Source organism: Chionomys nivalis, chromosome 7, assembly GCF_950005125.1.
Source record: "Chionomys nivalis chromosome 7, mChiNiv1.1, whole genome shotgun sequence".
Taxonomy (NCBI): domain Eukaryota; kingdom Metazoa; phylum Chordata; class Mammalia; order Rodentia; family Cricetidae; genus Chionomys; species Chionomys nivalis.
In genome coordinates, this window is record NC_080092.1 from 57,108,900 (window position 1) to 57,132,805 (window position 23,906).

At 49.3% G+C, this 23,906-nt stretch overlaps 1 protein-coding gene across 3 annotated transcripts in view; it reads right to left on the reverse strand.

Moving 5' to 3' along the window:
* Window positions 1–23,906, reverse strand: part of Nxn (nucleoredoxin) — a 145,141-nt gene that overhangs the window by 16,657 nt on the left and 104,578 nt on the right. For 2 of the 3 annotated variants that reach the window (XM_057774808.1, XM_057774809.1), the window contains exon 2: window positions 3,761–3,878. In XM_057774808.1, coding sequence (XP_057630791.1) covers window positions 3,761–3,878 — 118 coding nt within the window. Of the gene's footprint in view, window positions 1–3,760; window positions 3,879–4,379; window positions 4,412–23,906 lie in introns of those variants that run through there. The other variant, XM_057774810.1, reaches the window with a different exon arrangement.

Here is a 23,906-nt window from a genome sequence, read left to right on the forward strand (position 1 = left end):
AGGCACAGCTTTGCCACCGTAAAGTATTTATTAGCCTAGCCAGAGGATCTGCAGCCAATGCAGAAACAAAGGAACTCAGGCTAGCAAGATGGCTCCGTGGCTAAGGGTGTCTGGAGCCAGGCCTCACAGCCTGGGTTCAATCCCTGGTACATGTGAAGGAAAGAGAGAACAGGCTCTCAAGTAATAACCTCTGATCTCTACATGTAAGCGGGGGCATGTGTGCGCCAACAAACACAATACAAACATACACCAAACAAGCTGTTAGGAAACGTAATTAAAAAACCAGAAACTCGTCCATAGCACAGCCTCATTACCGCCTAAGCAGTGGTTCCTGTGCCGGGAGGGTAAAGAAGGCCCCTCTCCAGATGGCTAGCTGCAGATGCAGAAGCAAGGTTACAGACGGACAAGCAGAACAGAAAGGAGACCAGACCAGAGCCGACCTCCTAGGTAACTGACAGAAGACTGGGTCTCTGATACCTACATCAGATACTACCCCACCCAGATAGCAATCCAATCCCATCCTGCCAGCTCCAAGGTTCCCAGCCCAGAATGTATACCGGAACCCACTGTAGGCCACGCCCCCAGAGACTCTAAAGCAACAGCCTGGGCTGGGGCCTAGGGAACCAGTGAAAACTGAAATGTAATAAAAATGGACACTTCCAAAACCCAGATGGTCAGCACTGACACTTAGGCTCCCAGCAGGAGGAGGAGCTAGCATGTTCCCAGCTCACGGGGTGGTCCAAGGCCCACTACCTCAAAATCGCCTGAGGGGCCAGGGATGAGAGCCCAGTTAAAAATGCAGGTGTCCATGCCCACCTGGAAACCAGAGGACACAAAACTCCAAGAAGCCGGTGGTGAGGCTGCCTAGACCGCTAATCTTGGGAGTTAGTGGGGTATGAGTTCACTGTGTCCTGACTTTTACAAAGGGCAATCCTACATAGGAAATCTCCCTCTACCCACCCCCTTCCTATATCAAGCCTCAAGACACAGTTCTGACTAGTCTGGACCTCACTATGCAGATCAAGTTGGCCTCATTTTACAGAGTGCCACCATGTGCCTCTGCCTCCCAAGTGCTGGGATTAAAAGGTGCCCTACCACACTGGCCTTGCTATCCATTTTTCTGGGAGTAGCTCAGGTTGATTTTAAACTCAGAATCTTCAGAGCCTCCAGAATATCAGGGCTTCAGGTGTATACCACTATATCCAGATCTCTCTCTCTCTCTCTCTCTCTCTCTCTCTCTCTCTCTCTCTCTCTCTCTGTGTGTGTGTGTGTGTGTGTGTGTGTGTGTGTGTGTGGTGGTGGGGGTGGGGGTTTATTGTAAAACTTTGTGACCAAGGATGTATCCTCTAGCTGGGTCAGTAAGCAGGTGGTGGTCTTGCAGCTCGTATTTGGTAGTGCAAGAAGAAAAGTGCCGACCTTGGCCAGACCCCGAGTATGTGGTCCAGGCAGACTTCCCAGTGCATGGCCAGCAGCCAGCAGGTCAGCATGAGCAGGGCCATTGGGAACTGGGACTTAAATCACACCAGGCAAGGCAGTGCACTCACCACTGAGGCCAAGAGAACAATACAGAGATGGAGACGTGGGTGATGTGGTGAAGCATTCTGAATCCAAATCTGAGATCCAACCCCTACCCCCCGCCCCCCCAGATAGGGTTTCTCTGGTAGCCCTGGCTGTCCTGGAGGGCGCCATGTAGACCAGGGTAGTCTTGAAATCACATGAGATCTGCCTGTCTCTGCCTTTTGAGTGTTGCAGAGTATTATTTTAAGATGTGTTATATTTGTTTATATGATGCACAGATGTGTTGCTTTATTTTATGTTGCATTTGTTTAACTCTGTGAAGTTGTGATTCTTTGCCTGTCTAAAACACCTGATTGGCCGGGCGGTGGTGGCGCACGCCTTTAATCCCAGCACTTGGGAGGCAGAGGTAGGTGGATCTCTGTGAGTTCGAGACCAGCCTGGTCTACAAGAGCTAGTTCCAGGACAGGCTCCAAAGCCACAGAGAAACCCTGTCTCGAAAAACCAAAAAAATAAATAAATAAATAAATAAATAAATAAATAAATAAATAAATAAAATAAAACACCTGATTGGTCTAATAAAGCGCTGAATGGCCAATAGCGAGGCAGGAGAAAGGATAGGCAGGGCTGGCAGGCAGAGAGAATAAACAGAAGGAGAAAAGGGGAGCAAAGGAAGAAGGAGGAAGAGAGAACAAGGAGTGAGAAAAGAAGAAGCCAGCCACCCAGCCAGCCACGGAGTAAGAGTGAAGGTAAGAAGAGGAAAAAGCCCAGAGGCAAAAGGTGGCCGGCATAATTTACGATAAGAAAATCTGGCTAGATATAAGCCAAGCTAAATCTGGGCATTCCTAAGAAAGAATCCATGTGTGATTTATTTGGGAACTGAGTGGCAGGCCCTCCAAAACCAAAAAAAACCTGAGTGCTGGGATTAAAGGCATGTGATACCTCCGTCTGGCTCCAAACTTTTTTGACAATCATGAAATTTCAGATTTCAGGCCTCAGTGATCAAAAGACTGAGACAGGAAAAGGGCACAGATTTGGAGCAGCCTGGGCTATGTAGCAAGTTTCAAGGTAGCTTGGGCAAACAATGAATTCTTGACTAAATGAATGAATGAATGCTGGGTGGTGGCGCACACCTTTAATCCCAGCACTCGGGAGGCAGAGGCAGGCAAATCTCTGTGAGGTTAAGGCCAGCCCGGTCTACAAAGAGAGAGTTCCAGGCCAGCCTGGGTTGTTACACAGAGAAATCCTGTCTCAAAAATCAAAACAAACAAAAAAAGCCCCAAGGTTTTATTTTGGAGGTTAAGGACAGTCATTAGTGACATATATGCAAATATCCCCAAATCTAAGAAATCCCAAAATCCAAGCCTAGGAATACCCGCCTCGGGTACTACCCAGGATGGATTCAATTCCACCACGCCATCCCAGGATTCTCAAGTGGGGAGGGCCAGTGAGATTGCTGAGCAGGTAAAGGTGCCTGCTGTATACTCAAGGACTTTGGATAAAGGACACTATATTTTATTTTTTATTTCCCTGTATCTATATATCATGTGCATGGAAGGACAGTGGACAGCTGATAGGGGTTGGTTCTCTCCTTCCATCATAGGAATGGAATTCAGGGTGTCAGGCTTGGCGACAAGCGCCTTTACCCACTAAGTTGTCATCCCTTTGCTCTGTGTGTGGATGTGCATGTGTGTGTGTGTGTATACCTATATATGTGTGTGTGTGTTACATGTTTTGTTTTGTTTTTGTTGAAACAGGGTGTCATTGTGTATCCCTGGCTTATCTGGAACTTGCTGTGTAGACCAGGCTGGTCTTGAACTCACAGAAACCCACCTGCGTCTGCCTTCTGAGTGCTGGGATTAAAGTACACACTGCCACACCCAGCTACTCTTACATTTTAAGAGGACTCGTACACACATGCAGACTCTTCTTGTTAACATGGCCGCGGCCACGGAAACAGCACTAGGTTCAGTATCTGGGCTTTTGCCGCTTTTCAACAGCCTCCCCAGCCCTCCAGCTGAGCACTCCTTCCCAGATCCCATCTGCTTTGGCCCAGGAATTAATGTCACCCTGGAGGGACATTCTGAGCCTTTAAAAATCTTAACCATGACCTGGAGAATAGAGTAATTTTGTCCCGACAATATTCTCTAGTCATGTAAATCTACTTACAGCACTTCATTAGTACTGATGTCCAGGAGGGGATACAGTGGGGCTGGGGAGGGGGAGTCAGGCACATCCAACCTACCTTCTGGGTCGTCTCGGATCACCAGGAGCCCATTTCTGCACACAACCTTCCCTGTGGTAGCATCTAGGAATATCAGCGATGGAATGTTGGAGATTCGGTATTTGTTCCAAAGTTTAAGCTATAAAAAGAAAAGCAGGATAAGGTGGTTAAACCCAATCCAAATTAATTGCAGAGTTCTTTCAAGTCTCTCAGCCCCAGGAAGAGATGAGTGGAGAAGCATTAGAAGGGAAAAACGATACGGGAATAAGGGACTCAAATCAGAGCTGCCGGGCCACAGGGCTGGGTTAAATTAGAACCCCAGGTGCCCCTGTGGTCTTGTAGGGTGTGGGGGTCTAGAAGGTTTGTGCTGTGGCAAAGGTGGAACATTGATAGAGGGACATTTAGTCTCTTATCGGTCCCCAGGGAACTTCTATCTCTGGAGAGCAGTGGGACTTCTCCCAGGTGACCTGGGAAGGAAGGGAATCAGCTCCACCCAGCAGCAGGCAGCAAGCAGCAGTCAGTCACCAGTCAGGGAGAAGGGAACAAGTTTCCCAGCAAGGACAAATCATTCAAATGTGCGCCACTCTCTACACTTGTCCAGGCCTGCGACTGGAATAGCATCCTGGCTATATATGTGTACCATTTGTCTTGCAGAACGCAGTCAAAAAACCGGCCCCAGCCCTCAGCTCTCAGTGCCACTCCAAACAGCCTCCAGGCTGCTGGCAGAGTGTTGATGTTGGCAGGGAGAACCTTTAGGTCTAAAAAGGACACTGAGAACCTGGGAACATCAAAGCCCTGGAAGAAGCCAGATTTTTGCAGGCTCTATCTCTTGTTCATGGCCATGGGGTGAACACCCTTTCAGTGTGCTGCTGCATGCTCTGAGATGTAACTACCAGGCCCGAGCACCAACACCATGAAGGGAAGTTCTGGGTTAGCTACAGAGCTCAAAACAGAAAGAAGCAAAAGACAGGTGCAGAAGGGTTGTAGGGCTCCCTTCTGGGGGACCTGGAAGTCTAGGCAGGGAGGTTGAGCCACTGGCCAAACAGGGCAGGGATGTGTAGAAGGGTAACAGGCCCCAGAGGTGAAGGTGGCTGCACACAGCTAGGAAAGGGGTGAGCGGTTGGGGCTCAGATGGCATTTAATGCAATTGCAGGCAGAGGATCTGCCAAGAAACGCAAGCCTATAGAGACACGGCTTGGTGGAAGGGTTATTGGATCTTGCTTCAAACTGGGTGGCCGTGCTTGATTGCTTACCAGCCCCACATTTCCGGTGGGCGCTCAAAAGCAACCTCTTAACAAGGGTGGCTGTGAGCAGCTGTGCGCAGCTTCCGACCACCACTGCGTCACTGCACAGAAGCCTGACCTGGGCTCAGACTGAGCATCCTTTATTGCTATTGTTTTGAGACCAGGTCTCAACACGTAGCTGAGGTTGACTTAGTGTTAGTGATGAAACTCAGGCTAGCCTTGAACTTTGATCTTCCCGCAACAGTCCTAGCTTTTGATGAGAATCCCACTCCACCCCATCCCAATTTTCTGAGGCAGGGTTTCTCTGTGTAATGCTGGCTGTCCTGATACTCACTCTATAGACCAGGCTGACCTGGAATTCTTTTTTTTTTTTTTAATATTTATTTATTATGTATACAATAGTCTGTTTCTATGTCTGCAGGCCACAAGAGGGCACCAGACCTCATTACAGATGGTTGTGAGCCACCATGTGGTTGCTGGGAATTGAACTCAGGACCTTTGGTAGAGCAGGCGAAGCTCTTAACCTCTGAGCCATCTCTCCAGCCCCTGACCTGGAATTCTGAGGTCCACCTGCCTCTCCCTCCTAAGTGGCACCCAGGATATTCATGAAACACTTCAGAGATTTGACAACAAACAAGACACTCCACTGGGATTATTAACTTAAACTTCCTGCGCCAGAGTCCAACCAGGCTCCCTAAAGGTGTCCAAGGCAGGGGAAGGTTGTGCACTGGAACGATGGCTTGGCTTCATAATTGTGAGGACTGGATTTCAGACCCTAGCATCCATGTGACAAGCCTGCTATCCTTAGATAAATACCTGTAACTATAATTCCAGTGGGAGCAGACAGAAGGATCGTGGGGCTTGCTGGTTTCCAGCCTAGATGAGACTCAAGCCCCAGGTATAGAGAGAGATCCTCCCTCAAAGAGATAAGTGAGCAACAGGGGAGGGACACAATAGCTTCTTCCTTGTGGGAACACATACCCGCACATTCTCTGCCCATACATACACAGGGAAGGAGGGAGGGAGGGAGGGAGGGAATGAGGGAGGAGGAGAGGGAGGGAGGGAGGGAGGGAGGGGGAGAGGGAGGGAGGGAGGAGAAAAAATTTAAACAGAAAGGTTGAGATCACTGAATTGAAATTTTTATTGTTTAAAATGTAATTTTTGAGGGGGGGAGAAGCCATTTCAAAAAATTGGAAAAGAGCAAATAACAAAAATGAAGAGTTAACCCAGGATCCATCGCTTGGGAAAGCTGAGACCACACTCTCTCCTGGCAGCAGCAAGGGAGAGAGCCAGCCTGTTTCCTAGCTCCCGTGCCAGTGCTATCACTGATGCCAGCGTTTCCAATCTGATAGAGAAAATGCACCTCACTTTCCTGGCTACCTGGGGAATATTTCTTTACACTGTGTGAATATGTGTCACTGTGGCTGGGTTAACAAAGAAGCTGACTGGCCAACAACTGGACAGGTAGAGGTTAGGCAGGACTTGCAGACAAAAAGAGCGTGAAGAAGGGGAGGAGACTCAGAATCGTGATCAGGCAGGGAGAGAACCAAGATGAATGAGCTGTGCTGAAAGAAGGAACCGCCGTGTGGCAGAGGGTAGTAAGAAACACGGGTTAATTTAACCTTTAAGAGTTAGCAGCAAGTCTAAGCTAGCGGTCGAGCATTTATAATTAGTAAATAGTCTCTACATGGTTATTTGGGAACTGGCTGGTGGGACAGAAAAGCCTGCCTATAGCTAGCTATTTTATACTAACTATTTTATACACACATGGCTAATAACACACTGTCAGCTCACATACAGCTAACGACACATCGGGCTTTCTTTTTCTATGTTTTAGAACTGGCAAGGCTAAGATTCAATATGCAGCTATAAACTGAGTGCTTATTATGTGCGAGGTCTTTTCTAAACACAGGAGGCATGAGAAAGAACAAGGCCGATGAAGTTACTGCCCTGAGTAGAGCTTCTGCTCTCATGGGTGAAAAAGACAATAAATAAGAATAAAAATGGAACAATAATTTTAGACACTTGTAGGGACTAGAAAGAAATCCTTGCAGAGGAAGAGTAAAGGCAAGCTTAGAAGAATGGACCACATTTTAGTGAGAGGCACTATCTTCATACATATACAGACACACAGACACACATACATACACACACACATACACAGACAAGTACACATGTATGATCATTGACATGGGGGCACAGACTTCTAACAAGGCCAGTTAAACGCATAGAGAAGGCACCTGCAGCCAAAGGAACCTGTCAAAAGGCAGGAGGCTGGCTGCAAAGCAGTCAGAGCTATAGCCCTAGTCCCCTACCTAGGTATCTTAGGAAAAGAGGGCCAGGGTGTATCTCAGTGGTAATAGACAGACAGGTAGGTAGACAGATTAACAGACAGGCTGACTGACCAACACCTGGAGTCCAGTCATATATTTATTTTTATTTTGTGTATGTGTGTGTATGTGTGTCACACGTATGCAGGTACCTTTGGAAGCCACAAGAGGGTGTCAGATCTCCTGGTACTGGAGCACAGGTGGCTGTAAGATGCCTGACATGGGTGCTAAGAACTTAAGCAAGTGCTCTTAACTACTGAACCATTTCCCCAGTCCTACCCTTGTGAGTTTTTTTTGGGGGGAGGTATAAAAAACTAACAATGATAGCAAAAAGAAAGAGTGACGTCAGTGTCCAGGCAACCTGGGCTCTAAATGCTTGGTAGAGATGGTGTACTCCCAGACAAGAAGAACTCAGTGCACACTGTTCCGCCCCCTGTCAGCACAGATAGTTTTTCTGGAAGGATCCATCATGGGGAACTAAGAACTCTGATAACCCTAGTCTTCCCTCCTACCTAGTGGGGAGTGTTCTTTCCTCGGGTCTCGGGAGGGCAGGAGGGTAGCAGGTCATGACTCCTATTCCCACTGATTGTTGGGTCTTTCTTCCAAGTGCAGGCCTGGCTTAGGGGAACATCTGCTGCTTCCATGCTTAGAAGGGATCGAAGAGCTGATCCTTTCACAGCCTAACCCATCGTGCTCTAGTTTGGGACAATGATTTATTTAGGAACTTCCTCATCGGTGAGCTCTGTCTGTGGCCCAGCACAGGCTTTCTCAGGCCACAGACCAAGGACACTCAGCTTAGAAACAGTGCAGAAGGCCCAGAAACAATCAGTCTGACCTTTTTTTCTTCAATATTTAAATTTTATTAATTAATGAATTAATTTGTGTATGAGTTTGTTTTTTTTGCATGCCATTTATGTCTGTGTACAACATGTGTGTCTGATTCCTCTTGGAGAACAGAAGAGGGTGCCAGATCTCTAGGAACTGGAGTTCCAGAATGTAGTGTACTTTCAAGTGGGTGCTGGGAATCGAACCCAGGTCCTCTAGAAGGACAGGCAGCGCTCTTAACCACTGAGCTATCTCTCCAGCCATTCTTTTCTTTTTTTAGAATTCCCACGCACATGCACACATCTGTGATTGTGCACGACTTGTATGCCATGCCCATGGAGGCCTGACGAGGGCATCAGATGCCCTAAAGCTGGAGTACAGGGGGTTAGGGGGGGTCTCCAGAGGTGGGTGCTGGAGCCACACTCAACATCCTCTAGAAGACCCTCTTAACCAATGTGCCATCTCTCCAGCACCTCGCCCCATACCTGAATCAGATTCTAATACCTGGCCAGAAAGCTGGCCCTTAGGTTGAAGTGGTCATCTCTGCCTATGCCGAGGGCTCTACCACACTGAAGGATATGAGAAAAGCTTGAGCTTCAAGACACATTCACTTGCTAGGCAGTGGTGGCACACACCTTTAATCCCAGCACTCAGAAGGCAGAGACAGATGGATCTCTGTGAGTTCAAGGCCAGCCTGGTCTACAAAGCGAGTTCCAGGACAGGCTCTAAACCTACAGAGAAACCCTGTCTCAAAAAGAAAGAAAGAAAAAGAATTATCATTCACTGTGCCTTAAAGTCCATTAAAGGTTTCCCAGAAGCCTCTAAAAACAGGCTTCTTAATCATTGGAAGGGGAGGTCACGCATACATTTCCACTGTAGAAAAATATACATTTGGGAGGCAGAGGTAGGCAGATCTGAGTTCGAGGCCAGCCTGGAACTATAGAGTAAGTTCCAGGACAGCAAGGACTGCTACATAGAGAAACCCTGTCTCAAAACCAAACTAACCAAACAAAAAGAAAGAAAGGAATGAGGGTGTGGGGGAGGGAAGGAAGGAAGAAAGAGAGAAAAAAAGTGCACACACTGGAATTCTGTGGGTGATATCACAGAGCTCAAGAATCCTGAAGTCCACTGGTGGGACCTGCAGAGCTACAGCATGTCTATGGGTCCCCAACAAAGACTCTTTGTGTTAACAGAGTTCATACTGGACCGATCTTGACTCTGACACAACAGGGACCACCTTTACGCCCGCCATTCAAATGTCGAACAGAGGCAGCACCTGCCTAAAACCTAAGCCACCAGCATGAAGTGGGTGGTAAATGCCAAGGTTCTGCTGTCAGCGCCTAATGAGAGACCACGGCGTCCAGACCACCCTTCGTCTCAGGGCAGTGGTGATACCACCTGCTGGGCGAGCTCCTTCATCTCAGGGCAGTGGTGATACCTAGATAACGTACTGCGGTGAGCTAAGTGCACTTGTAAAAAAGCACCCCGGCAGCCATGAATAGTGGTGCACACCTTTGATCCTAGCACTCCGGCGGTAGAAGCAGGTGGATCTCTGAGACCAGCCCCAGTCTACACAGAGTTCCAGGACAACCAGGGTTACAAAGAGAGACCCTATCTCCAAACCCATCTTCCCAAAGAAAGCACCTCCAAAAGTGAGCTCATATTCTTGTTGGTATTACAATTGAGTTGGAGGTGTGTGTGTGTGTGTGTGCTGAGGACTGAACCGAGGTTTTCATTTACTCCAGGCCAAGGGCCCTGCTAATGGAGCCCCAGAGCCCCCAGAAGTCCCAGAGCCCCTAGAACCCTAAGATTGAATCCTTAGTAGTTCATCATCTAAAGTTTCATCTGAGGAGGAAACATGTCAGCACAGAGAGAAAACAGGCCACCTGCTGGCCGCGAACCTCACTCCTCTTCAGTCACACCTTCCTAAGAGCACACCATATACCCTCACCACATCGTGTGTGAGCCCAAGGAAGGTGTCACATGCGGAAACACTTTCACTGTAAGAGCCGGATATACCTGCGATGCTTCATTAACACTGGGATCCAATTTATGCTCACTTCCCCTTGTCTTGTCAGCGTCTTCTTCGAAGAACACTGCCTCGTCAGCTTTGTTTTACAGTTCATCAATCGAGTGCACAATTAGTAGGCAGTAAATGAGATGACTTATGGGATGGGGGTCTCTTCCCAAAGCAGCTATTCTGCCAGGAGCACCTTAAGCAACAGGAGACACTTGGAAGCCCTGTTTTACGTCAGCTCTTTGTGGTTGACTCGCAACTCAGCCTTACTTTCAGATTTTCTAATTGTGTGTGTGTGTGTGATTTTCTTTTTAAAAACAGAGTGATACTATGTTGCTCAGGCTAACCTCAAACTCCTGGTCTCAAGCTGTCTTCCTGCCTCATCCTCCCACGTAGCTGGGACTACAGGCATGTGTTCTCATGCCCTGCTGGAATCCTTTTGGCTTTTGTCTCTGTGGTTTTGCTACGTGAAACCTGCCACCACATCTGACTCTGGAAGGAATTCTTACTTGGTTTCCTGCCTCTGGCTCAAACGCACGGAAACAGCGCAATCTGATGCAGGCAGACGTAGGAGGGAGGGCGCGCTGAGTCAGGTTCTCCCCGTCCTGCTGCCTCTGAACCTGAAGGCTGGATGGAGGGTAAGAGCTCACATTCCACTGGATTCAGAAGATTTTTGGAGCCAGTCAATGGCAAAGTAAGCATTTTAATGCTTTTTAAGTTGGTGCTGGTGGTCAAACTTGGGGCCTTAGCTATGTCAGACAACAGTAATTCCTGAGTTACATCCCCAAGGCAACGTGTGAATTTAAAAAGGGTCACATCCACGGTCACTACTGCAGTTGGAAAGTGCAAGGGACTTTTCCCAGTCACATCTGTCCTCTCTCTGGTGACTATCCTGGCAACGAGTCTACCCTAGGTTCATTCCAATGGCGTCTGCCACTCATAGGATCTTTTCCTTCCAGTTTCCCAAAGGCCAGGCGACTGCAATAGAATAGGTCACAGCAAACCCCTAGCCCTTAGAGATCTAAATGTTGAGACATTGATGATTAGGACTGGGGAGATGGTTCACTGAGTGACAGCAATGCAGGAAAGGAACAAAGAGGCAACATTAGCTCAACTTGGCAGAAATCACAAGGGATGACCAAATGGGCGATCCAGTTTCTAGAAAATTCCAGTCCTGGGCCTGATGGCAGGTTCTGGTTCCAAGGTTGTGGTTGGAACTATCAGCCCAGGGATGCTGGCCAGAAAATCTCTGATAGCGAGCCATGAAGCAATGCAGTAACCATCACAAGGGGCAGGCCCGGGACTGGTCAGCTTGTGAAGATGCAAGCGGGAAGCGGAGCTCATTTAAACCACTCCATTAGCCGCGCTGAGGACGCTTCTGGGAAATGTGACTTGGTGATTTCGGAGAAGGCCCAGCTCACAGTGTGACCTGCTAAACTGAGGACTGGCTCTTGCACTTGACAGAGGGGCTGAGGCTTTTCTTTTTCAACAGCTGCTGCAAATCTGTGGGATGAAGCCAAAGCTAACACAGATGTAGGATTAATCAGCAAGCTGCGTGGTCAGGTCAGCTGGAGCCTACTCAGGCAAACGCCCCCTGCCCTTCCACCCCCTGCTGACTGCAGTCAGCCCACCCTTTCCGTGCGGCACTCAAAAACAGAGCCTTGCCTGCACGACCCACTTTCCTAAACAAACACAACCCAAGGCTAGGAAAGAGGCCAAGAGTAAAATCCCTCTCCTCCCACCTACCTTACAGACTCTACAGCTAGGATGCCTGTGTCTGAAGCAGCTGCAGCCTCTCAGCAATCTGAGGGCAAAGCAGCTAACCTCTCCATGAGCCTCCTCATCCGTAAAATGGGTCAGAAGAGCCTGCAGGCACAGACTGTGGTGAAGAACAGATGAGTTATGCTGAGTGCTCAGACCACAGCCTGGCCTAGGTGAATGGGTGTGGAAGAGACAGAGACTCACACCTGACTTCACACAGATCTCACCGCTGCTATCCCAACACTGCCTCTAACTGCTCCTGGAGACTTTGTTCTAGTCCCAGAGTTCAGAGCAGATTTTTGATCTCCTTGTTCCTACAGCATGATCCCCAGGATGTGATCTGGATGATGGCTGTAATCTGGACAGCCTGGTAGAGCTGGTAGCCGAGAACAGTGTTCAGTGTTTTGTGTATTCAATGAGAGGTGGGTGAACTGACAGAGGAATGGAATAGAAGGAGGGAGGGAGGGATACAGGGTTCTTTGCCCCTGTACCCTATGTCCTTTGCATCCTTCCTTTGTCTGGAGCTGGCCCAGAAAACAAACAGCATGTGAGGCCAAGGAAAAGAAGCGTATAGATGGGGCCAGGCTGGTCAGATCCACCACTACCCTATGAGAACTCAGCGGCCTCCCATTGCTCACTTTGTAGACTAGGCTGGCCTCAAACTCTGCCTCCAAAGTGCTGGGATTAAAGCCTGTGCCACCACACCTGGCTAGGCTAAAGGTCCCTTTTAAATGTGCTAACATTTGCTGGGTCCCAGTATTTAGGAGGCACAAGATCTCTGTGAGTCTGAGGCCATCTTGGTCTACAAAGCAAGTTCCAGGACAGCCAGAGCTGTATAGGAAGACGCTTTCAGGAAAAGAAAATAAAGATGCTAAAATTCAAACCCCTCTGAATTCCTCCAGTTGGGGCTAGCTTGGAACACTCATCACCTAATTCTTGGAATATGGCATCATTTCCAGCATTTAAGGAGAGCCATTTATTTACCAAGCTGTCCGATTTCCTGCCTGAACGACTCGATGACTGGGGAGGCTCAGTGTTCTGAGACTACAAAGGGGCATATGGCTTCCAGGATCTTCCCCGCCAGCAGCCAGTACCGCAGATGCAGCCTAGGGGAAGTGGCCGGGCTTCCCCATGCTGCAGTTCCCACAAGCTGACAGAGGGGTTGCCGACAGCCCATCTGGTCCCCAAACCTCCGCTGGGCAGAGTGGTTTGGAACACCCCTTTAATAACAGGCTGGGAAAGCTAAAGAAATGGCTGTAAGTTTCCTCTGACAACAGGACAAATAGCCACTCTGAGGCCCCAAGGGCAGTCACGTCTAGTGGGGGACAGAGTTCTGCGGCTTGTGTCATAGTGGATCTGCTGATAGAACTGGAAGAGTGTTCATGTTCCTGACATCCACACCAAGCAGTATCCTTTGCTTAGACATGAGAACCTTGGTCTGTACCCTTCTTTTAAAGACATGTCGGGTGGTGGTGGTGCACACCTTTAATTACAGCACTTAGAAGGGAGAGGCAGGCGGATCTCTGAGTTTGATGCCAGCCTGGTCTACAGTGCGAGTTCCAGGACAGCTGGGGCTACACAGAGAAACCCTGAGAATGATGGACGACCACTCTGAAAGAGGACCATGCCTTGCAGATTTGGGGATCTGCTTGTCCAGGCAAGGTTACCTCTTACCTATTCCCCCTTAGCTAGAAGGTGGTAGATGGAACCCATTTACCCCAAATGACCCAGCTCTTGAGCTCCATAGTAAGGACACGGCAAGCATTTACAAGAGCAAGTAAAAAGGCTTTGCAAAAGACGGGCCAGTGAGGCTTCTCTGTTAGTTGTTTTTGTTTTTAAGATTTACTTTTATTTTATGTATATGGGTGTTTTGCTAGCATGTATGTCTAAAAACCACGTGTGTGCCTGGTGGCCCAAGGGCCAGAAGAGGGCATCAGATTCCTGGAACTGCAGTAAGGGACAGCTGTGAGCTGCCATATGGGTGCTGGGAATCAAACCTCCGTCTTCTAGAAAGGCAGCCGGTGCTTTCAGCCCCTCCAGCATTTTAAATTGAAAAATAAATCATACCAAGAAACCTGTGTCTGAAAACAGACACCCATCTGTTTCCTCTCAGAAACAGTGTTAGCTCTGGGGACAGCACCACAGGGCTCTCCCAGATGCCTCAGTTCTCACCCGCTGACAAGCCAGGGCCTCACCGCTGCCGGCTGATTTCCTACAAACCTTCAAAGAGCCCAGCACTTGCAGGGAGCATTTCTTATGTGCTGCTGCCCCTCAGCCACTCCACCACCGACGGGGAAAGAGACACGGGACAAACTGGAGGCGAGGGATCTTTAGCTGTGATCCACCAAGTCAATAGCAAGAGGGAATCCCATCCTTCCAGAATGCGCCCACCACCACGCAGGGTTTGCCACTGTAAGTCCATTTCCGTCCTTACTGAATGAGTACTGAGAAGTTCGGGGCCCTGATAAGCCTCTCCACCGATGCAGCTATCCAAACTGACCAAATCAAACCAAATCAGAAAAATCCCAGGTTTAATGGGTAAAACGCTCCCGGATGGCTTTCCACACCTCTTCATCCCCACCCCCACCCCGCCAGAGAGGTGAGGGAAAAGAGGGACCAAAAAACCAAGTGTCTGTCTTCTGGGGTACAGTTTAAATACCCCGTGGGAGTGATCTTGAGCATCTCTAGGGGACGGGTCATCACTTGGCTGGCTTTCTGAGATGTTGGCAGGGTTTGGAGATGAATGCGGGAGGGGGTTTAGGGTGGAACTTCCACTAGAACATTCCAGACTCTGGGTATATGGATGCCAGGGGCTTGTGGTGAAGCTTCCACCCGAACATTCCAGACTCTTTGGGTATCTGGGTGCCCAGGGCTGGAGTGAAGCTTCACCAGAACAAGTACCCGTAGGGGACCAAGCCCTTCATCTTTAGTTCCTTCTGTGGAAGGTGCTTAAGAAACACCCGAGATGTCTTCTTCAGGCCCACAGAGTGTGCTAGCTGCTTCGCACACGTGACTCCACAGACGAAGCCTGAGAACCAAGTGAGCCACTATTGTACTTCACACATTCATCATGGTTCCTAAACAGCTACTCACTGAGCTGCAATCCAAACCAGCAATGGAGCAGATAGCCTCACCAAGTTGTGCAGCTTCCAGGAGATCAGGAATGCGATTGCATAACGCCTCCTAAACCAAATGCTATAAATTACAAGCCAGCGGGCCCAGCTTTTCCATGTCGGCTCTCCAAAATGAAAATAAGAGCAGGAAGCATGGTTTGTGTGAATGGCGGCGAGGTTTATCCTTTCAGCGCCACCCATACCTGTCCCACCGTGGAGCCATTAGCACTCAGCGCAGCACTCTTTCCAATCTCCTTCTTGATTGTTATGTCATCAGGGGACAAAATCTGTCCCTTCTGCCTTCTCTGGCTGCTCACAGAGCTTTTTTTTTCTTGGCAGAACTTTCTGAGTACCCAGTTATAAATCCCTTGTTACCACTTTCCTGCTTCAGGAAGTCCCCACTGAGCACAGGCCAAATGACAAGGAGGGGAAGCATTTACAATGATGTGAGAAATTCCCCCGTCTGCAGGGATGGAGATCAAAGATAATCCTAAATGCTGGGTCTGCAAGGAGCCTGGCATGTGAAGACCCTCCATAAACTGGGCTGGATTGGTCCAAGATGGTAACATCACCTCACTGGGAAGCCAGCATGCTAGGCGCCTCCTCGGCTCTGAAAACACCATCAGCCACACTGCCACGGGCCAGCTGTGTCCAGAGTGAAAAGCTCGGATCCCATCCTAAGAAGCTGTGATTGCCACGTCCCAAGATGCCTTTATATAGAAACAGACTGTGGCCTGCATTGTTCCCCTCTGCCAGTCCTTGAAAGGTTCCACAGCACAATGAAATAAGGAACAGCAGGGAGAAAGAGAGGGAGGTAAATTGTTTGGAAACTAGAAGACGGGGTGGAAAAAATGAAATTCAAGACAGATGTGTGTGAGCCACAAACATATGTCCTCGAATTGATGCATCCAAGGGATTCGTGTAGAATAAGGGGAAAAGAGCAATGTACGAAATACAGAAATAAATACAGAAACAAATACAGGAGTAAGTGTGGAATGTGGTGTTGCGCTCCCCTCTTCTCACAAAGAAACATCAATTTACTTCTCTCTTTTTGCTAAATAATGCCATCCTAAAAATAGAGTCTGAGAAGGATCGACGATGAAACACTGGTAACGAAGCAGAGGTTGACTCAGTCCCTGTCACTCTCAAAAGGATGTCAACCACCAACAATTCATTTCCAGTTACTGAGTGCTGTTGTTTTGAATCTCTAAAAGGCACTGATGCAAATAATAGTATTTGCCAGGTTCATGCCTAGCCATGACCAAGCAGGAAATTTAAATGGGCGTTTCCATCAAGACACAAACATTTGAGACTCAGGCCGGAAAGCCATTTTTACAATGCAGTAAACAGCTAACTCAAAGCCGCCCCCCACCCTCCCCCACCCCCGCCACACACACATACAGTTGCTTCCAAATGCCCCATGAAAGAATGTCTCTCTGTTTAGGATGAAGGTGACGAGAAGGGGACTGGGTTCACCTCGAGCACCGCATCTCAGGATGAGGTTGGCAGAAACTCCAGTCCGTGCCATGCAAACGCCCATGCTTTGCCATCAATAGGTATTTAATGAACAACTAAATCCAACTATCTGCGCCAGATGGAGTAGGGACAGAAATTTAGACCTTTAAGGGAAGAGTAGAGCCTAATAAGTATGCAAGCCGGTTTCCTCTTAGCCACTCTCTATGAGGTATCTGTCCTTCCTGCCCCAAGTCACACCGCCAGCAGCCGAGAGCTCAGCTACTCACTTCTTCCCTGAGCTCCAGCCCAGGCCACAGGTGACTAGAGCAGGTACATATGGACACTTGGACTTTAATGTGATCATTCTCTCTCCTGGGAATGTAGACAAGGAAACAAAGATGAATTCAGTAAGATGAGAGGTGTGGGGGTTGGGGAGATGGCTCAGGGTTCAGTCCCCAGCATGTTGTACATGATGCTCACAATTGTCTGGTGGCTCCAGTCCCAGGTGGCTCAGCACCCTCTCTGCCTGCCGGTGGTGCACAGACATAAACGCACACAAAGCACTCAAACACATGAAACAAAAATAAATTTAAAAAAAGATCAGAGGTATTGCAGGCTCCCGTAGGACACCACATTGATCCTCTTAGGCCTTGGGACAAACTCTCCCTCCAAGCTCTTGGCCTCTGGCAGAGTTTATCTCCAGCGAATGATCATTTCCTAAGTGCAGTGGGCACAGGAGCAAGGGAGATGCTGGTAGATGCCAGAAAGAGGAAGACAGGCCAATGCTCAGGGCAAGGGCAGACAGGACAGAGAGGAAACAGCAGGAGGGAGGGGTGGCATCAAGAACTTAGAGAGGAAGAGAACAGAGAGGAGCAGAGGACAGAGACTGCAGCCCCAACAGGGTGGAAGCCAGACCTGGTGTCTGGTCCTGCTGGGTCCCAGCTGCGCTCCATTTCCTGATCTGGATACCCGTGGGGTTGACAATGACGAGTCTAACCCAATCTGCTTCTGCCAGCCAGAGTGAGTGTCTGTTCCTTGTAAACAACTCCTCAGACAGACATGGGGGGTGTCCGTGGAGGGAGAGCTCCTCAGACAGACATGGGGGGTGTCTGAGTAGGGAGAACTCCTTAGATAGACATGGGGGGTGTCCATGGAGGGAGAACTCCTCAGACAGACATGGGGGATGTCCGTGGAGGGAGAAGTCCTCAGACAGACATGGGGGATGTCAGTGTAGAGAGAACTTCTTAGACAGACAGACATGGGGGATATGTGTGGAGGGAGAAGTCCTCCCTGCTTCACGCAGTGGTGAACGATAGCCCAAACTACCAGCACTCCAGGAGCTCTCAAAGGCCCTTCTGGCATAAAGCAGCCCTTCTCCCCCATCCATTGCAGACACATCCTAAATACGCCAAGCCCTATGCATACTATGAGATTTTTGTTAATTTTTCTTTTTGTACACAAATTTAACGCCCTCTCCATCTTAACTAATAATTTACCATATGCTTTGTGCACAGTTTTGCAATTTGAGGCTCCAAAGCATACCTTGTATTCATTTCCCTCCGAAAGTTCACCAAGAGCGGACTCACTCCCCTGATGGGTCTTGACGACTTGGGGATTTGTTTTTGTCTTTCCTTATTAACAAATTTTTACTTTTCACTTAAAAGAAGCACCATGAAGCTTCTTCTCCTTGGCGTATCTGAATTACTACTGTGGTGCTTTAGGGCAATTATTAACTAAAGTAAGGGTTAGACTGTCCCCAACAATCTGCCTGCTGACAAAGGGGGTTCTGAAGAGACTAACGGGAGGGTAGCATATACAACATGGATGTGCGGGCTAACAGATGAGATCGTACAAAACATCATCACGCAACTTCAGAAGAGCATGCAGTTTAAGAGCTGTTCCCTTTTAGAGTTCTCCATGTAATGTTTCAGATTGTGGGTAACTGAAACTTATGGAAAGCAAAGCTTCAGATATGAAGGACCACTATATTATTCTTCTGTGAGCCTGGGGCTATAAGGAAGATGCCCTTCCTCATGCTGGGAGTGCAAGATGATTTGCCTAAGACGACAAAACAAATTAGTCCCAGGACCACTTCACTCTGTGCCAACCACCAGCCCTAGAAACGCAGTACTTTTAAAATGTAAGCTGAAAATACAATTTGCATGTCGTGTATGTGCAGATGTGAGAAAAATCAGTCTCCTCTCAGACTGAGGCTCCATGGGAAGGCGGCTGTGAGCGAACCCCAACTTGCCAAGAAAAACTATTCCTTTATGTCCCCAATTGTGAATCCTCCTCCAGACAGCTCTGTCCCCAAGGTGTGCCACCCTAACGCTGAGGATGGAGGTAAGAAAGGCTGGGGCTTCTTCCACAGACAAGATGAATACTCAATTACAAAAAATAAAGCAAAACCAACCAACCAAACAAAAACCCAGGGAGATAGGCACATGCCTATAATCCCAGCAACTCAAAGAGGCTGACACTGTAGGATAGCCATGAGTTCAGCCAACCTGGGCTACATAGTGAGTACCAGGTAAGCCAGCACTGTCTAGAAAGACTGTTCCTCAACAAACAAACAACAAATCAATGCATGTCTTCTACAACACACTCGCAAGATGGCTTCTGTTGTGATGCTGGGGACGGACTACAGAGCCTTGCAGGTATCATGAGGGTGCGCTCTACCCCTCAGTTACATCCTCAGCCCAATGAATGCTCAACATGTGACAGCATGTAGGACATCCAGTGACAGGCACGGCATGTCCCCAACCTCAGTGTTAAAGGTCCAGGCCAAGTGTGCCAGCACCTTCCCGTAGGTTGGTTCCAGAAGCCATGGGTGCCACAGAACCCACACGGACAGCACATAGTTTCCGAGATTGAGACAGAAGCCACTTTCTCCTCCATGAGAGGAATGTCCCCATGAATCAGACCTTGGATACTGCCTCAAATCAGTTGTTTAGCAAACCAAGTGCTGTGGCCTTCTGAGCAGAAACCACACACAAATGAGTTCTCCATGAGGAACGCTTGGCTTTCTGGGACACGCTGGTCATTTTAAAGAGCACAATAATCCTGTCAGCCTTCAGCAGAACTGAACTGTTAAATGTCAACGCATTTCCGACTGTTCTCCGGACCACCCATACTAGAGTCTTGTGTCCAAAAGTAGGGAAATTTGGTGGGAAATCCAGGCGCTGGCACCCTCGAGTTCTGTTGATTGAACAGCAGGGGCCCCTGTGCTCCTCTGGGCTTTCAAGCTGAGAGAGCAATGCCAACAGGCAGGGAGCGGGGTGAGCTGAGCCCCATGGAGGCCCCCACACAAGGAGTGCTTAGAAATCTGCGAGCAAGGAGAGAGGCTGTGACTGAAAAACAACAGTGAGCGGCTGGAGAGACGGCTCAGTGGGTAGGGGCAGGCGCTACTCTTGCCAGGGACCTGGGTTTGGTTCCCAGTTTCCCTATGATGGTTCACAACCATCCATGACTCCAGTCCCAGAGGCTCTGAAACCTTCTGACCTCTGCAGGTACCAGGCACACACCTGATGTAATATGTGTGTACAGACAAAACTCTCACACACATAAAATCAATCTATTAAAAATTCAAATAAACAACAACAGGGTCCCCTCATCCCCATTTCATGAAGGGTAGATAGGAGGACAGAGGGGTGAAATCACTGGACTTCAATATATTTTTACTTCCCTGAGAGTGCTCCCCCTACCTCCCCACACCAGTCAGCTGGGGAAACCATCATCCCTTATTGGCTTACTGTGCCACTTAAACCAGATGCAAAATCCAGATGCTGCCCCTACTCCAGTGCCCCAGTCATCGGGCACAGTCTGCACCATGACCCTCCCCGGGCACAGTCACATGCACAGTCTGCACCATGACCCTCCCCGGGCACAGTTACACGCACAGTCTGCACCATGACCCTCCCCGGGCACAGTCACACGCACAGTCTGCACCATGACCCTCCCCGAGTACAGTCACACGCACAGTCTGCACCACGACCCTCCCCGGGCACAGTCACACGCACAGTCTGCACCACGACCCTCCCCGGGCACAGTCACACACACAGTCTGCACCACGACCCTCCCCGGGCACAGTCACACGCACAGTCTGCACCACGACCCTCCCCGGGCACAGTCTGCACCACGACCCTCCCCGGGCACAGTCACATGCACAGTCTGCACCACGACCCTCCCCGGGCACAGTCACACGCACAGTCTGCACCACGACCCTCCCCGGGCACAGTCACACGCACAGTCTGCACCACGACCCTCCCCGGGCACAGTCACATGCACAGTCTGCACCACGACCCTACCCGGGTACAGTCACACGCACAGTCTGCACCACGACCCTCCCCGGGCACAGTCACACGCACAGTCTGCACCACGACCCTCCCCGGGCACAGTCACACGCACAGTCTGCACCACGACCCTCCCCGGGCACAGTCACATGCACAGTCTGCACCATGACCCTCCCCGGGCACAGTCACACGCACAGTCTGCACCATGACCCTCCCCGGGCACAGTCACACGCACAGTCTGCACCACGACCCTCCCCGGGCACAGTCACATGCACAGTCTGCACCACGACCCTCCCCGGGCATAGTCACACGCACAGTCTGCACCATGACCCTCCCCGGGCACAGTCACACGCACAGTCTGCACCACGACCCTCCCCGGGCACAGTCACATGCACAGTCTGCACCATGACCCTCCCCGGGCATAGTCACACGCACAGTCTGCACCATGACCCTCCCTGGGTACAGTTACATGTACAGTCTGCACCACGATCCTCACTCTCACTTGCTTATTTTGCTTTAAATAGATTCTTCCTAAAATACAAAATGTATCTGAAAGAAAGCTTTGCACTGCTTATCCTGAACAGAGAGAGGATTAATGCCAAAATAAAAACAGGAGAGCTGGCCCCTGTCGCCTGCAGAAGGCACTGTGGAGTTGCCTTTCTCAACTAGGGAGAGATTGCTGAGTTCTCCAGGAGTTTAACAATGAAGCAGCTCATCAAGATTTTCTGGTGATAGAAGCAGAGACTTGGAAATGCAGAGTGGAAAAAGCATGTTGTAGTCCAGGAGGGGGTGCCAATCGCAGTAACAGCCCTCCACCTTAAACTCCTGAGGCCTGGTGCCAACCCAGGCTGTGGTGAAGGGAAGGAGTGAAGCCTGTGGAACCAGTCTGAGGTCTGCCGCCCACTTGGGGCACCCAACACCACCTCCCCACATCACTTGGAACCCATCACAGCCATTGTCAGGTCACCATGAAGGGACCTGATAAACTCACCCGTCAGGAAGCGCACCAGGGTCCCTCCTGCCCACAGCTGTGTCTTGTTCCCTAACACTTTTGTTGTTCTCTCTTTACCTCCAGAAAAATCTAGGCAGGAATAGGTAAACCAACTTCTCTCTGAAGTCTAAAAGACTTGAGGAGCAAAAACCCCACTTCCTTTCTTCCCTCAGGGAGCTCCCAGAGCTTAGAGTTGGTCTATATTGTGCCCCTGACCCCAAGGCATGGCATTATCTCTAGCACAAAAGAGCAGGAAAGGGTTTCACTAACAATGTTTAACAGCGTATTCCCATAGGGGTCCCCACATCAGAATCCCCAGCAATGGGGCACACAGATTTCTAAACTCCCCATAATCTCATTCTGGGGCCAGGGTGAATCTCAAAATTATAAAATTTTAAGTGAGGTCCCAAGTGAGTCTCAGACCCACTAAGTCTGAGCCCCACAGGCTCTTTGGTGCATGGGCCCCTTTAATGGTTCCTGGCTTCCTGTCCTCTGGTTAGCTTCCAACCATCTGAAGATCTGAAGTCAGGCACCTCTTCTTTGGGGCAGCCTTCTCCGCCTGCCTGCTGCCTGTGCTGAGTCCGATCAGGCCCCTCCGGCTACACAGGCCCTGTTCTCTATGGTTTATAGCAGTTTTACCTCCTACTCAGTGTCACTTGGTGGGCCAGGGTCTTCCTTGCTGGGCTACAGAACCCTGTGGGAACCCTTTCCTCACCCATGTTTCTTAGCTCCCTGCCTCGGCCCAGGGGGACAGTGAAAATACCTGCGCATGAGATGAACGAGTCCCAAGAGGCCATTTCTACTCTGCTTCCCACCTCACCCCCCCTTCCCTCCCCTTTCTCCTCATGGGCAGGGAGTGGCGCTCAGGGCCTCGCACTCACACACCTACCTGGAGTCACTCTACTGGCCCCTTTTAAAATTCTCCTTTTATTTTTGAGACAGGGTCTCACAGTGTAGCCTTGAAATTTGTTGTATAGGCCAGGCTGGCCTCGGATTCAGAGTTCCACCTGCCTCTGCCTCCCGAATGCTGGAACTAAAGCAGGCGCCACCATACCCAGTGAAAATTTTATTTCATATTTTAATCTATACCTTTTTTTTTAACATTTTAAACAAAGATCTATTTTTTATTTTACACATATGAATGCTTTGTAGGCATGTGTTTATGCGCACCGTGTGCATGTCTGGTGCCAGAGGAGGTCGGAAGATAGCATCAGGGCTGGAGAGATGGCTCAGTGGTTAAGAGCATTGCCTGCTCTTCCAAAGGTCCTGAGTTCAATTCCCGGCAACCACATGATGGCTCACAACCATCTGTAAAGAGGTCTGGTGCCCTCTTCCGGCCTGCAGGCATACACACAGACAGAATATTGTATACATAATAAATAAATAAAATAAATATTTTAAAAAAAAGGAAGATAGCATCAGCTTCCCAGGAACAGGATTACAGACAGTTGTGGGCTGTCACGTGGGTGCTGGGAACTGAACCCAATCCTCTGCATGCACAGCGAAGCTCTGAGCCATCTCTCCACCCCTTAAACTTTAATCTTGAACAGAACCTTTTAAGTGGCCCTGGCTGGCCTCAAATTTGTGATCCCCCGTTTCTGCCCCCAGAGGAGCTCAGAGTATAGGTATGAGCCACCATGCTGAGGCACACCTCATTGTCATGGAAGTTCTGTGGGTGTTTGAAAAGTCCTTGTGGTAGCGAGTCCCCAAGAGAAGCGGCCCTGCTGTGGAGGGAGCTTTGAATCCCATAAAGTTCCGATCCTCCCATGCTTGCCCTGAAGGTGTTTTATATTCTAAAAGAACAAAAGGAGAGGCAGCCCCTGCTAGCTCAGGTCTGATTGTGCACTAGGGCTTCAGAGTCTGTGGAACAAGTGCGTGTGGTTCAAGCTTAGAGGCCTATGGTGACCCGGGAGCTCACTCTCTGAGGTCAAGAATTGGAAAGGGAATATTTTCTCTCTAACCCCAAGACAGCTTCTCAAAGGCTAGTGAAAACTTGCCTATTACCTCAGGATTGAAACATGGATAGAATTTCCCCAGATCCCATAAGCTTTGTTGAATTAGTCTCTGTCTGTCTGTCTGTTTCTTTCTTTCTGAAAATATGTCCCAGAAGAAAGCAACCCTCTCATTCTTCAACAAGTA